At 54.0% G+C, this 15727-nt stretch overlaps 1 protein-coding gene across 6 annotated transcripts in view; it reads left to right on the forward strand.

Annotated features, from left to right (window-relative positions):
* Positions 1 to 15727, forward strand: part of UBFD1 (ubiquitin family domain containing 1) — a 28913-nt gene that overhangs the window by 3622 nt on the left and 9564 nt on the right. Inside the window, exons 4-8 of one of the 6 annotated variants that reach the window (XR_008555738.1) lie at positions 871 to 936; positions 1053 to 1158; positions 4950 to 5032; positions 6261 to 6387; positions 6490 to 6548. Coding sequence is in view for 5 of the 6 variants with exons in the window: in XM_008152754.3 (XP_008150976.1) it covers positions 871 to 936; positions 1053 to 1158; positions 4950 to 5032; positions 7528 to 7638 (366 nt within the window). In the remaining variant the exon portion in view is untranslated. Of the gene's footprint in view, positions 1 to 870; positions 937 to 1052; positions 1159 to 4949; positions 5033 to 6260; positions 6794 to 7527; positions 11052 to 15727 lie in introns of those variants that run through there. The other 5 variants (XM_008152754.3, XM_028127400.2, XM_054714433.1 and 2 more) reach the window with 5 other exon arrangements.

The following is a 15727-nucleotide window of genomic DNA, read 5'->3' on the forward strand; positions in this document are numbered from 1 at the left end:
TCTGGTGGGTCTATTCACATTGGAGGGTTTCTGCCACGCCAGTGAGGCTTATGGCCACCTGGTGCTTAACCTAGGTTAATTTTTACCCACTGCCCACTCATTGCCCTGTAGTTCTAGCTTTACTGAACGGTGTCTGTTCCATACAGCCACAGATGGGGCGGAAATCAGGTTCCCGCATGTGGCTGGTCAGGAGCTGTTTCAGGGGAGCCTTGTTAGAACCCATAAGGAGCTGCCTCACACTCCTGGGGTGGGCTGGGTTAGAGACGTCTTAATAGGGTCAGGCTCTCGAGTAATCAGCATTTGTCTTGGGAAATAGGTTCATCAGGCTGTGTGTCTCACGGGCTGAGGGTGAAGACCGCTGCAGCAGACGAGTCCCCATTCATGGTGGCATTGCCCCTGCAGGCAGCGGAGCTGCGTGCAGCATCGGGCCAGGCGTCTTTGGGAGCGTGAGCTGCCATGTTGAGCCTGTCAGGAGAGCAGCACCCTTTGTGGCTCTCAGCTTGGTGTTGAATCCTTTCAGTGGGGACTGCGGAGGAAGTAGGTTTTCTTTGAATTAGCAGTCTGTGAGGTCCTGCTTTCTCTAGAGCTTTGATGTTAAGTGTGGCCGCCAGGTGTGATTGATTAAAATTCAATAAAATTGAGGGTCCATTTCCTCAGTCCTGCTGGCCCCATTTTGAGCGCTTCGTCGCCACACTTCCATCCACACAAGCGGTTGCTGTCCGCGCTGCTCTGTGGTGTCGGAGGCCCTGACTGTGGGCAGTACAGGCTTTTGAACAGAACATTGGGCCTTCGTCCTGCTTTCCAGAGGAGGGAAAATAGCGAACATGCGGTCTACTTCCGTTTAATGAGCTCTTCTGACTTACGTTGCAGCAACACAGGAAAGTGTTGGACAAAGGGAAACCTGAAGACGTGATGCCGTCTGTTAAGGGGGCCCAGGTAAGCCGTGCTCTGTCGGGAGCCCTCGCACAACCAGGCCCATGGGCTGCCGTCTTGTCCTGTCTGTTGTCCTGTATTTGTCCTGCTTTGACTTTGGTCCCTCCCTCTCACTACAGGAGCGCCTGCCCACAGTCCCCTTGTCTGGCATGTACAATAAATCTGGGGGGAAAGTGAGACTCACCTTTAAGCTAGAACAAGACCAGCTGTGGATCGGCACTAAAGGTACGTGACCGCTCCCGCGCTGGCTGGCTCGCTGCCTCTGGCTCTCAGAAGCACTCCCTCCCAAGTGCCAGGCTGCTCCTCATTCTCAAATCTCTGCACTGTGCTGTACGCGCTCCTGGTTTGACTTTGCTTTAGATGCTTCTCTTTGGACCCTTTTCCCCTCATTCTTTTTAGTCTGATCTCAGGACCAGTCCATCCAACATTGGCTGTCCAGAGGTCCCAGATGTGTGGCCTGAGGGCCAGGTCTGGCCCACAGATGAGGGTTTTGTTTGTTTATACACAATCTGTAAAAAACTGGAGATTTCACTTGATTTGATTTTTGGCTTCATTTGAAAAACATCAGAAGGTTTAGCCGGTCTGGACTTGCATTCTCACGGATAACCAGCAGCTGGACTGAGTAGTAGGTTCACATGGCCTGCTACAGTTCCCACTGTCGCATCTAACCTGCCTGTGGCCAGCATCCTTCATTTATGTCACCCGCCTGGCCCCTGTAGATCACAGTTTAATTAGTGCTGGGGACAAGCCCTCCCGCCCTGGTTGCCCTCTGCCTGCCCACCGACCCCTGTGCATGGTGGGCCAGGCTTGCTGCTTGCTGGGAGGCGACCCTGACTGCTCTCTTCCTTCCCCCATGGATCAAAGTCTTGCCAGCTGCGCTCCAAAGTCACCTGTCTTTTTGCCACCCTACTGTGCTACTTAAGGCTCCTAGCATCTCTAAACGTGGTCCTTGAAAGGGGTTAACCTGTTTCCTGCCCATCTCTGATTTCTTTTGCCCAGCCCACCTTCTGGACTGTTTTTTCCCCTCACTGGTTTTTGTGCTCAAACCTTTGGCTCTTTAAGGCCAAGTTCAAATGCTTAACCATAGTGTTCAGTGTTCTCAATAATGGGGCCCCCTTTAAATTTGTGACTTAGCTTCCTGCCCCGCTTACCTTGTCATACCCTATGTGTCCAGCACCACTCACCGAATGTCCCCCACGCGCTCGGCACAGCTCTGTGCCTTTGTTCATGCTGTGTCCTTACCTGCGAGCCTTCTTCCCATCCTTGTGAGGAATAAACTCTTCCAAGGCCCAACCTAAATGTCCTCCTACGAAGCCCCCCTGACACATGCGCCCCGCCCCCCCGCTCATGGAGCACTTCATTTATGTCCCCAGAGCACTCATTACTCTCCGGCTTGTCTGTCCCCTGTTAGATTCCGGAGGGGACCGAGCATGCCTAAGTGACCTGCTCTGCCAGCACTGTAGATGGTCAGTGTTCGAGGTAAACGCTGAAGCCAAGTCCGGGGGTCCTGTCCTCTGAGGCTGATGAGTTTCAGGGACAGGCCATTACATGATTCTGCTTCAGATGGACCAGAATTCATGGACAAAATCAGGGCTGGGGTGATGGGGAGTGAGATTTTATCATCTAAAATAGGAAAGTTTCTGTTTTCACCCCTATCCTGGGTCTTAAAGTGAACAGAGAATGAAATGCCAGAAACGCTTGAGCCCTCTAACAGTTGTGTGATAAACTGCTCTATTCTCTCTTTCACATTTGATTCTAACTGCATGGTCAGAGCAAGTTTTGCCAACTATTTAAGGGCTCCCGCATTCTTCAAGGGCCTTGGGCCCCTTTAATAGGTCTCTGTCTTCTGCAGAGCCGGTCCCGTCACCCCTGTCGTTTCTTCAGTTGTGAGCTGCCCGCCTGTCAGCTCCTCACTTCTCCATGCTCGCAGGTGGTTTGGCGTAGCCCTCCATCATTGCGCTGCCTCGCCAAAGCCCTGCCTCTTCCACTTTGGCAGCCTAATGGAGGCAGTGGCTGAGGCTGCCCAGGAAGACACCAGTGGCCCAGCGGGTAGGTGCAGCCAGGCCGGCTCCTTAGGGAGCACTTGTGCGACAGGAAGGTGTGCAGGGGCTGCGGAGGACCCGCCGTGCCTGTGCGGGGCTCCTGCTTCGGCTTGTGGGAGTGGCCACCCTCTGGCGCGAAGGAGAGCTCCAGCAGAACCTGTGGGCGGCAGGAGCCTGCTGGTCGCCTGCCTTGCTAAGGGGCATGGCCATGAATTCATGTCCTGGGGTCAGCCACAGCCCCGGGTTCTCATTCCCTCCCAGAGCCCTGCCTCCTTGCACCGCGCCCGCTTCTCACCTGCCCATGAGTGCCATCCCCTGGGTGTCGCCTCCCTCCCTCAGGACAGCGCGTCCTGGAAGTGGGCCCCCAGCACTGGCTCCATCTTCCTGCTGGCCTCCTCCTCGAGGGGATGCTCACGGGCTCCTAATTGTGGCGTAAACTCTGGCTGTGTGGGAGGCAGGACTGAGCCTCAGGCTAGTGGAGCGAGAACAGGCAGGGAGCAAGAAAGGTGAGCACAGTGGGAGCCTGTGCCCTGTTGGTCGGGCAGTCGCACCTGTAATCCAGCTGATGGTCACTTGGAAGTGTGGGCCCAGGATTCTTACATCTGCATTTTCAAAAGAAGCCAGAAATCCATATTTTTCTGTGAAAACCACTGATATTTCAAGGTGGTTGGTCTTAAAGGAAGTTTCTGTCTTGCCCTAGCCGGTTTGGCTCAGTGGATAGAGCGTTAGCCTGTGGACCGAAGGGTCCCGGATTCGATTCTGGTCAAGGGCATGTACCTCGGTTGCAGGCTCCTCCCCAGCCTGGGCCCTGGTCAGGGCTCGTGTAGGAGGCACCCAATCAATGTGTTTCTCTCACATCGATATTTCTCTGTCTTTCCCTCTCTCCCACTTTCTCTCAAAATCAGTGGAGAAATATCCTTGAGTGAGGATTAAATAAATAAATAAAAAGTTTCCATCTTAAAGACACCCCTGGTCAGGTCCCGCCTGGGGGGCACTGTTTTAGAGCCGCTGAAAGTCAGCCTGCATGACCGCCTCCAGGTCTCTTCTCCCCCACCCCGATTTTCCCAGGCCGAGGCCACAGGACAGAAATGAAATGTCCCAGTTCATCCGCTCGCCTAGAGCCCGCCTCGAAGTTCCTGCTGTTTTGTCAAGTTACCTGTTTTCAGGTTTCAGCTTTTCCAGGTTTTCCTGTCTACCAAGGCTTTAGTGTGGCTTAAACTTGATTTAACTGCTGAGAGCTGCTCCAGTCCCTGAGGTGTCTGCTGCTTCCGGGGCAGTTTCCTGTCGGCAGGCGCCCCCACCTCTCTTGCCACCACCCCCCTCCTGCTGCACTTGCTCTTTCCCGCAGTCTCCCCCCCAAGGCCTCCCTTGCGCTGCCTCTTTCACACCTGCCACCCTTAAACTTGCTGCAGAATGTCTTCTGATCCATGTGCCCTTGATTATTAATCAGAGAGGTTATAGTGTTCTAAGAGAACTTTCATGTGTGTGTATATGGGGGTGTGGGGGCCAGGGGAGGCATTGGGGGGCAAGTGAGCAGGATCTTGGGCCAGAGCCTGGTTGTTCACAGCCAGCAGCTCCCTTCCTTTCTGTGGGGACCCCGAGCACGCTGGTGCCTCTGTTCTTGGCTCTCTCGACTGTCTCAGGCCCCAGCGGCCGGAGCCAGTGCTGGGCTTGGGCAGTAAGGGTGCAGCGGAATTTCTTGGGTGTTCATTGATTAAGAGTTGTAAAAAGAACAGGAAAGAGATGCTCTGCCGTGCCGTTGCCACATCCTGGTCCCTGTTCGCTCCTAAGAAGTCCCAGCTCCCACGCAGGGCTCTCGGGCCCTTGTCAGAAGGGCTGGTCCCTTCCCCCTGGAGGGCAGGAGGACGTGAGCTTCCAGGAGGCTCCAGAGCCACCGCCCTGGCGAGGCACTGCTGAGCCGCAGGAGTAGAACAGGAGGCCTGTGAATAACGGCTGTCCTTCCTCTCAACTCAGAGCGGACCGAGAAGCTACCCATGGGCTCCATTAAAAACGTGGTCAGTGAACCCATCGAAGGGCACGAGGACTACCACATGATGGTAAGTAGCCTGGTGCGGCCCGCGGCCCGCACTGCTCCAGCAGGGACTGCGTGACCGAGGAGACGCTCCAGGAGACGCCCGTCTAAGGCCCTGCTTCCTTCTAGAACTCGCCCATGACTTACCCTAGTTCTCTTGACTCCCCTCCACCCCCACCCCGATTTTCCAGCAGTGTCAGGGGGCGTGTTGGGTGTCTTTGCCTCCCTGTTATCTATAACGCTTTGTCTTTAGACCAGGAAAACAACGGGAATGAGGAGGAGCGGCTCGTGGCTTTCCTCTATCCACTTTCTTGTGCACAGAATTAAACCTCCCACGAGTCTCGGTGTTTGGACCCAGGCCTCCTCCCTCTGGGGTGGTGTCGCCCTTCCCAGGCTACAGCGGTCACGTGGCGGTGACCCCGTGGGGAGGTGGGTCTGTGGACACTGTTCTCGGGGAGGTCTGCTCTGGCGCAGGCTGTGCTCTCCCGAGACGGGACGTGTGCAGGCACTGCCCATCTGTGCAGAGCAGAGAGCTCAGGGAACGGAGCCGCTCAGGCACGCCCTCCTCCTTCCCAGCACTGTCTGGAGGGGCCGCTTGAAAAACGAAGTTAGCTACCCAGACTTGGAGGTCGCTGGGACAGGGACCTGCCCTGAGCAGTGACAGGGTGAGTGAGGGCGGCCGCCTGCCTCTGTCGGAAGAGGCAGTTTTCAGGTTCCACCCAGCAGGGAGGTCGCTGCGTTGTCTTGTCCCAGGGAGAAGGAACAGGGGTGTGCTGACCACGGCTGTGGCTCAGCGTCCACAGCAGAGGGGGAGTTGGGAGGACCCAGCAGAAGGGCGCTAGCATCCTGGCAGTGCTCTGGGAGGGTCTGCCAGCCCTGCCCCTCTTCTGCCCTGTTGGTGTCTGTCAGCCCCTGGCTCCGAGCTCCGGGGTGCCCCTCTGAGGTGACCACCTCATGGGCCTGGTGGCAGCCCTCCAGCCTGGTCTCTCTGGAGTCTTTCAGGCCTGCGCATGGATTGTTTGCCTACTCAGTTACTTTTTTGCTTTAAAAGTTGGATTTTATTTTATTTTTAATTTATTTTTAAATATTTTTATTGATGTCAGAGAGGAAGGGAGAGGGAGAGAGAGATAGAAACATCAATGATGAGAATCATTGATCAGCTGCCTCCCATATACCCTGCACTGGGAGGATCAAGCCCGAAACCTGGGCATATGCCCTGGCCGGGAATCGAACCATGACCTCCTGGTTCATAGGTTGAGCCACGCCAGCTGGGCTAAAATTGGATTTTGATATTTTCATCCGGCTCCTGCACTGCCTTTGAAGCCTGTGCCTTCCCAGTTTGGCCCTGTAGTGTGTGCAGCCCTGGTGATCAGCAGCCTGGTAAGAGGGTTTTACACAAGTTGAGGGGCCAGCTTGAACCTCGTAAGTGGTTGGTGTGGCTGTCAGTGCCTTAGATTTCATTTAAACGCTCATTTTTTCCAGTTGTTTCTGGCAGCGGTGGCTCTGATCGCCCCTCTCTTCTCTACGCACCATTAATCGGCACCTTTTCCTTTGTCCTGATGAAAGTATTGTTTCCCTCTCTGCAGACGCCATATCACTAGATTAACATGCCAGAGTTCACATTAGGAGGGGGTGGCTGTGCTTTGTTCTTCTTACAGAAATCCTAAAAAATACAAGAAAGGACAGACTATTAAGCAAACCCATAACCCATCACCAAGAAGTGACAATTGCAAATATTTTGTAACTTGTTTTGAATCATTTTTTAATAAAAGAAAATTTACCAGCAGTGAGTTCGTCCCCATTGTCACCCCTCCCCACTGCCCTCTTCAGATCTCCCACTTGGCCTGCCCCGCTCTGCTCTCATTTTCATGTGTGTCCATGAACAGGCTTCAACACTGTTGGTGTTTTTCCAGTTTCCATAAGTCGTATCGTGGTGTGTGTCGTTCTGCAGCTGCTTTTCTGGTTCGACATTGTGATCTGTCTGTATTTATCATAGATCCAGTTCATACCTTGTAAGAGGGACCCAATATTCACATGAATAGGCCACGTCACTTTTAATTGTGCACCCCTCACAGTGGACAGCAGGCTGTTCCCAAGGGGCTCCCCTTGCTGGCAGCTGCTCCGAGCGCTCACTGTTCTGTGCATGTGGGACTGTCCCTAGGGCAGTGGTTCCCCAGAGGGCCTGGGCCAGCAGTGCCCCATCACCTAGGAACGCCTAGGAATTGCAGCTGCTCAGGCCCCACCAGCCCTCCAAGTCACAGACTGAGAGGGGAGCCACCCATCTGCTGGACAAGCCCGCCCTCCAGATGGCTCTCATGTGTACCCACGTGGGGGAACCACTGCTTTAGGGTTCGCTGTGCTGCTGCTGCTGCTCCTTTTTTGGACAAGAGAATGCTCCCCACATGAAGTCTCCCCTTCCCTGTAGGTTAAGCCACCTCTCAGCCCTCCCCTGTGCGTGCTGTGCTGCCGCTCAGCCTCCCGACCTCTGAAGTGTCGCTTGGTTTTCCTTTTCCCTTCCAGGCGTTTCAGTTGGGCCCCACGGAAGCCTCTTACTACTGGGTGTACTGGGTTCCAACTCAATATGTGGATGCAATCAAAGACACTGTGCTGGGGAAGTGGCAGTATTTTTGAAAGCACTTTCACCTCTGGCCCAGGAGACTGACCCACAGTGAAGGACATTGCTGGGAGAGGCCTGCAGCACCCCCGGATTTCAGAGTTCTGGAACTTTGTTCACACACAATCTATACCCAATCTAAGGTGATGTGGTGACCGAAGCCAGAGGTGATGTTCTTTCACCCGTAGCTTAATCCTAACTTAAAATCACCGGTTCCCTTTCTTGCAGTCAGCTTCACACCATTTTAAAGTCAGTACAGTGGAAACCAATAAATCTGAACTCGGAAAGTGTCGTGTGGAATACTCTTAAGTGTATTTGAGAGTAGATCTGCCAAGGTTTTGTTTAGAAAGGAATGGTCAAAAGCTTTCTGCTTTTTTTAAAAAGTGATTTCAACAAATATTTTCATAAATCTTTGGTTGCAAACATTTGGACTGTGTTTTGATGAGTTGGGGGGTTTTATTTCTTTTTCATATAAAATTTTATGCAAAGTGGGAGGGTTGGTAAGCCATATTTTTCTGTCCATTGACTCAGATTTAATTCTTTCCCTTTGTATTTTCTCACTTCCTGGATAGGAGTTTTTGTTTTGAAAACCCAAAGATGTCAGTTCCTCCTTTTGTACCTCATCACCGCTTCCTTTCCTGGCCTTCCGCCGCTGCTGCTCGCGAACGCACGCGGGAGGGGCGCGGCAGGCCTTGGTCAGGGAGCTCTCACGTGCTGGTGTCTGGTGAGCAGCAGAGTAGCTCTCAGAGACTCTTGTCCAAACACCTTGGCCTTTGGGCACCGATCTCTGGGGCGGTCATTGCCGCACTGAGGGTTGCCTGCAGCCCTCACTGCGTGGGTTCTGACGCCCAGCTGGCGTGAGCGTGCCTAGCTGTGCTGCTCCAGGACCCGCAGTCCCAGCCGGCACAGCCTCTCCCAGGAGGTGCCGGGGGAGACCGTTCTACAGCCACGTAGCCACAGACCCACTTGGGAAGTTTCAGGCATCTTAAGCCGCCCCGTGGTCATTTCAGTTGTGCTTCTCCGTTGGTTCCTTCGCTCATGCGTTGTGTTCAAGTTCTTCCTCCCTCGTTCAAAGATGCTGCCTTCTCAACAAGCGGACATCTGACCTCGTGGGTGGGCGATGTGTTGCAACAGCAAATACGGGGTAAATTGCTTCTGTGATGAGCTCGCCCTCGTCTGGTTAGCCCTTATGTTCTTTGTACCCGTGAACCCTGTTGTCTCCTTGTGGCTTGGCTGGCCGAGTGAGGACAGTCTCCTGCGAGGGCATCCCTGTGCTGTGCTGTTCCTCTGCCGCCCTTGCAGTCCTCCGCGCCGCTGCAGGCTCTCGGCAGGGCTTGGCCAGAGAGTTTCCAAACCTGCAGTGGATTCCAGGCTGTTCGTCCTTGTTGTGTGAACTGTATTAGCATGTGTGAGCCAGTGAACGGTGATCTGCACCCTTCCCTCCAAACTGTAGTTGAGGAATCCAGCCGGCAAAGACAGGCCGTGCTGCTCACGCTGGAGCCCTTTCCCAGGGCGCGTTCGGGCAGAAGTACCTCGGTGAAGGGTAGTGTCCAAGAAGCCGGCAGTGACTGACGGCAGCTCTGTCCTGCCGCCTGCGCTCCTGCAGGCCCAGCCTCGGGGCAGGCCGGCCTCGGCTCGGCCTGTGGGCCAGTGCCCCTGTCCTGGCGGCTTGTCCCCGCAGGGCCACACGCCTTCTCTGGAAGCAGCGTCCTCGTCCCCAGACTGGCCTCACCCTGCTGCTCTCGGGCCCTTCCCGCCAGGTCTGCGTTGACCCTGTTCGTTTGGCTACGCGCCAGCTGCCCTCCCTTCGTCCCAGGGTCAGCCTGTCCCATCTCTCCCTGCTCCCCACGGGCCAAACCGCTTCGCACTCAGGCTGGTGTCATTTCCAGACAGGACCACAGCCTGTGAGCCTTTTTATTTTCGGTAAAATGGTGCTTTCCCCCTTATTTGAAATGCTGTGTATTAACAATAACGTACTGACATCTTCGTCGGAGTGTTTGATGGGCTCACTGACTGCCGGAACAATCATGGAGATCTTGTGGGGAGCCCTCGGAGCGCAGAGGTGACGGGCCAGAACCCCTGGGGAGGTGTTGGATGTGGATCCGAGTGTGGGTCCCAGCAGTATTGCAGTCTTGTCACTCGGTCCCGGGAGCAGTCTCTGCGTTTGTTTCCTTACGGCCCAGAGTGTGCCGAGACCGTCTGTCCGCAGCTGCTCTCCCTGCAGAGGCCTCACAGTGTTACTGTGCGGCAGGGCGGTTTCTGTGCAGTTCCTCCTGCCAGATGGACCAGCTCTTTCTCTGGGTCCTGACTGTCCCTCCCGGTGGCACAGGGCGTGCGGGTGGACCGAGGAAGAGCTGGCTCCGAGCAGGCTGCAGGTGCAGGAGCAGGCGGGCATGGCTTGTGGTCCGAGCGGCGCGTCCCTCGGCCTCCTGGCTGCTCTCCCTGCGGACTTCGTGCCGGGCCTCCTGCAGGTGGTGGCTCACTGGTGCCATGCCTTTCGTTCCCTCCCGGAGGCCCCTTGGCAACTAAAGACGGAGGAATGGCTGCTGAGGGCAGGCCGCTCAGTCAGCCTGAGCAGAGAACTTAGACTTGTGAATCCTGAACTCTTCGATGTTAAGTTTCTGTGCTTTTTTTTTGCGTGTGTATTTTAATTGCTGATGGGCCTTCTGCAAGTAGTATTAGCTCTTCCTTGATGAGGCCGAACTGAGCTAAGGATGTCCTTTCCTATAACTCGTGGACGCAGGAGGCCAGCGAGGCCTCAGGAGTCTCCTTAGTTGCTGCTTTGCCTTCCAAGGGCCAGAGAGACGAACTGCCACGTTGCCACGGCTCTGGAAACTTGTATTTCCGCCAGAAGGGGCTTGCTCTCCCCTTCTCTCATTCCCATGTGCCTGGGAGAGCTCCCGGGCTCCCGCTCTGGCTCCCCTTTCCTTGCGGGGCAGGAAGGGACGGGATGGACCCTGTGCCGTGGTCTTCTTGCCTCTGTTCTGCTTGTTGTCGTGGGAAAGGTTGGTCCTTTGGTTTAGGGCTTTGTAACAATGTCATCTCTGCTTAGGGTTGGCACCTGCTTCCTTCTTAGCAGGGCCTGGTGGCTTCTCTGAAGTTACGGGTGGTCAGGGCCCTCCGGTGCAGAACATCTGGCCATTCCCCTCCAGGCCGAGTGGCCTGCTGCTTTCCACATTTCAAGAACTGCTTTCTTTTTTCTTAAAGAGTTCTCCAGAATAAATTGACAATATACGTAAGTACCATGTTTTCTTGTGTATGCTCTGGTCTGGTTTTTGTTTTTAATCAAATGCCTGTTGGGAGGAGATGAACGTATTTAGTCTGTTAGATTTGCGCTGCTGGATTTTTTAAAAAGTGTAACCTTGACTAGCTGTCTTATTGTTTATCCTGTAAGATTAGCCTATCAATTAAAGTTTGATAATTAATTGCGTCTCCTTTTTCCTTTCAATTTGTCATGCGCCTAATCCATACTGGGGATTGACCAATATTTGGAACTGGGCCTGGAGCCATTTTTTTAACCAGTTGTGGCCAACCATTTTCCTGTCTCCTCTATTTGACTTTGAGTATATCCAAATTTGAGTATATCCTGCAAAAAACAGTTGATAAAGAGATTTGATTTGATTTACTCCCGTATGAGTCAAAGTCACTGCCAGGCCATGTTCCTGGTGGCACAACCCTCCTCCTGCTCTGGCCTCCGGCTGTTGGAGGCAATGCCACCTCCTGTCTGTACGCCTGGCTTTGCCTCTGTGACTTCACCTGGCCAGGTGGCCTCGGAGGACATGGCTGGGGACACCTGGGGTGGAGCTCCACTTCCCGCCGCAGCCACAGAGGCCCAGGAACAAACAGGCCTTGGCGTGAACGGGCTTTGACACCAGCACACTTCCATTGGACGCTCGCCTTCCCTCTACTTTGTAAATGTTCCCAAAGGTTCTGGTCCCACAGCCCTCCTGGCTCTTTCCGCTATTCCAGCACCTCATAACCCCGAAGCAGCTGTCCGGCCGTGGGCATCTGGCACGGCCACAGGCTGCACGTTGCTGGCGCCCACTCCAGCGGGCTCCTCCGGGTTCTATCCCAGTTCTGAATGGCTGCTTCAGGCTCCTTCAGATGATAGGGAGCCTGAAGAGCCACCAGACCCACATTTTCACAGCTAACACCCCTTTGCATCTGGGATCCCACAAGCCAGACAGCCATTAGGGCAAGTAGCAATGACCTCTTCCTCCTATGCCCAAGGGCCGTCAGGTCAGTTTAGCTGGTGCACATGGAAGTGGAGGTGTTTCTCCCCAGGAGCCCTGGCCAGCACCATGTGGCTGCGCTCAGCCGGGCTGACCTGCCATCCTAGTTATCAAGGCTGTTTTGTTCAAAGCCTTGTTGGCCTGTCTTACCCTCTTGATACATCCCTTCCTGCTGCCCACCCATGTTATATAACTCCTGGTACAACCCTTCCTGCTGTCCACTCCATCCTACCTAATAATAGACAAATATGCAAATTGACTGTACCTTCGCTATGCCCATGATTGGCCAGGAGGCGCGGGGGGGCGGGACTCGGGGTGGCCGGGGTAGCTGATTGGGCCGGCGGGACGCTGAGCTGCGTCGCCAGCAGCAGCACGAGCTCAGCATCTGTGCCATGGCTGTGCTGCGGCACAGAAGGGGCCTCTGGGGCAGCGAGCTGACGTCCTGCCGCACGGACCATCAAAAGCGGGGGAGCTGAGTGCCTGAGCGGACAGGCACTCAGCTCCCCCGCAATCGAAAGCAAAAGTGTGGGAGCTGGGTGCCTGTCCGCTCAGGCAGCAGGCCTTTCAGAAGCCTCCGGCGTGGCGGAGGCTTCTGAAAGGCCTGGTGCACCAGCGATCGAAAGGGAAAGCGTGGGAGCTGGGTGCCTGTCCACTCAGGCTGCAGGCCTTTAAGAAGCCTCCGGCGCCAGGTGCACCAGTGGACAGGCACCCAGCTCTCCGTGATCGAAAGCGAAAGCGTGTAGGGGACCCTACACATGCATGATTCAATCATGCACTGGGCCTCTAGTGTTATATAACTCCTGGTACAACCCTTCCTGCTGTCCATTCATCCTGTCTAATAAAGAGGGAATATGCTAATTGACTGCCCCACCCTCAAAGATGGCGGCACCCACAGCCACAAGATGGCGGCGCCCAGTCCCCTCAGCCCAGCTGGGGTGGCAGGCATGTGGCAAGGCTGGGCCCGCCCCCAGGCGGGTCTGGCAGCTTTGCGCACATACCTCCGGAGTCCAGTCCCCTCAGCCCCCCAGCTGCCCAGGGCTGGCCCGAGGCACAGGTAAGCCTCAGAATGCGGCTGCCTAGCTGCCCAGGGCCGCCTGAGACTCAGGTAACCAGGGCCGGCCGAGGCTTGCGCTGTCAGCAGTGGCAGCAACACAGGCGTGATGGGGCGTTGCCTTCCCCTGATCGCTGGGTCGCCTCCCGCCCGAGGGCTCCTGGACTGTGAGAGGGAGCAGGCAGGGCTGAGGGATTCCCCCCTCCAGTGCATGAATTTTCATGCACCAGGCCTCTAGTGTTATATAACTCCTGGTACAACCCTTCCTGCTGTCCACCCTATGTTATATAACTCCTGGGTGTTTTTTTGTTGTGTTTTTTTTTAATATAGTTTTATTGGTTTCAGAGAGGAAGTGAGACGGGGAGAGAGAGATACATCAATGATGAGAGAATCATTGATAGGCTGCCTCCTGCATGGAGATCGAGCCTGCAACCCTGGCATGTGCCCTGACCGACCGGGAATCGAACCTTGACCTCCTGGTTTATAGGTTGATGCACAACCACTGTGCTGCGCGGCTGGGCACTCCTTGTTTTCAAGTTCTGTATTTTATTGATTTCTAGAGAGAGGAAGGGAGAGGGACATAAACATTGATGAGAGAGAAACATCGATCACTGCCTCCTGCATGCCCCCTACTGGGGATTAAGCCTACAATCTGGGCATGTGCCCTGACTGGGAATTAACTAGCAACCTTTCAGTAAGCCACACTGCCCAGGGCAAAATGTTACTTTTATGTGTCATTTATTACACAATACATGGTATTTATAATTTAGAAAATACTGCTGAACAAAATAAGCCCTGTGTCTATCATGTCATAATCATTAACATCTCGGTGTGTTTTCTAGAAATGGGGTCATGCTGGTTAAAATCTGCACTTAACAGTCTTTCCACATGATCACATAACTTCCTAAGTAACCAGTCTCATCGCTGGAATATCCATTGTATGGTGTGTGTACTTTTCGTTGCATGTATCTTGTTGAATTCCTCCCTTATATGGACAACTTCCAAACAAGTTGAAAGAATAGCATAGTGAACACACACACACACGCATAATTTATACATGCATGTAGCCGTCACCCAGTCACTGGTTACCCTTTCGCTGTTTCTTTTTTTCCCTGACCCATTTGAAAGCTAACTGCAGCCCTGATGCTACACCTCTAAATACTCAGTGTGAACCTCATGAGAATGTTAGTCTGACCACAGTACCACTGTATTCCTGACTACTGGGGTGTCCCATCCCCCGCACCCAGCCCATCTGTCCTCCAGTGTCCTGTGTTCCTCCCTGTCCTCCCAGCCCCACACTCCCGAGTTGGTCTCTGGTCTCCTTTCCCGATGACATTGATTTTATTTTATAATATATTTTTAAGGATTTCAGAGAGAAAGGGAGAGGGAAGAGAGAAACATCAGTGACGAGGGAGAATCATTTATCAGCTGCCTCCTGCATGCCTATAGGGGATCAAGCCTGTAACCTGCGCGTGTGCCCTTGGCTGGAATTGAACCTGGGACCCTTCAGTCCACAGGCGAACGCTCTATCCACTGAGCCAAACCAGCTAGGGCTATTTTAGAGCCCCACCTTCTGGATGTTTCCTCAGGATCAGATTTAGGTTCAACCATTCTGGCAAGGTTTCTTCCTGCTCATCACATGGGCAGCGCAGTGCTTGCACTGGTGGTGATCTGAATGTGACACGTTACACAGATGCTAACCGTCCGCCTACCAGATAGATGGTGAGCTCCCGGGAGTGGAGGCACACACGACTCACCTGTGTGGGACTCAACCCACTGGCAGTGCTGCACGTGGTGGACACGTGATGTGTGAGTGAGTGCACTTGCACTGCAGGGCGGGCCGGCAACGGGCCTCACAGCCACTCTCAAAGGGGACGAAGGCAGGCCTACAGGGGCTCGGGGCCATTAGAACTGCACACCATCCCATCTCTTCACACTCACACTTTTCCATTAGACATTGCTTCATGATAGATCACCCAAAACTGACTGAACACAGTGAACAGCCCTAGCTGGTTTGGGGCAGGCCTGCGGACTGAAGTCCGGGATTTGATTCCAGTCAAGGGCCAAGTACCTTGGTTGCAGACTCTTGGCCCTGGTGGGATGCATGCAGAAGGCAACCAATCGATGTGTCTCTCACATAAGTGTTTCTGTCTCTCCCTCTCCCTTTCACTCTCTAAAAATCAATGGAAAAAGTCCTATCCTTGGTTGAGGATTGAAAAATAAAACCATGAACATATGACTTGGGTATGTATGAGGCACTCGGTGGGTCTGTTGCTCTAGGCCAGGCTTCTATGATCTTTCCTACGACTTCATAAATTCATGACCAGCTGGCAGGTGTGGGACAGCCTCAGTCTTCATTCCTATGCCTGGTGAAGAGCTTGGACATTTCCACCACGGGCCATTGTCCGTCATCCCACACCCAAAGGACAGGTTCCATTCCACTCCTGAGGAGCTGCACAGGACAGTCTGTGCTTTCTCCTTCTCTAGCTGTAGGACTTCCCTTCAGCCAGCTTTCGAGCGGTTCTGAATGATGGTTCTGGATTTTAGTTGTAATTTTGATGTGGTTGTGCAAGGCGGCAAGTACAAGCTTTTATGCTGCCATCTTGCTTCTCTGCTTGCACACTTAGTAAAAATTGGTTTTAGAGGGAGGGAAAGAAACATTGATTGGTTGCTTTGTGTACGGACCCCAATCTGGGATCTAACCCACAACCTGGGTATGCACCGTCTGGGAATCAAACCTGCCACCTTTTGCTGTATGGGACGACGTTCCCAACAACCGAGCCACAGCGGCCAGGGCCACACACACTAGAATGCTGCCTACTG

Source organism: Eptesicus fuscus, chromosome 4 (genome assembly GCF_027574615.1).
Source record: "Eptesicus fuscus isolate TK198812 chromosome 4, DD_ASM_mEF_20220401, whole genome shotgun sequence".
Classification (NCBI taxonomy): domain Eukaryota; kingdom Metazoa; phylum Chordata; class Mammalia; order Chiroptera; family Vespertilionidae; genus Eptesicus; species Eptesicus fuscus.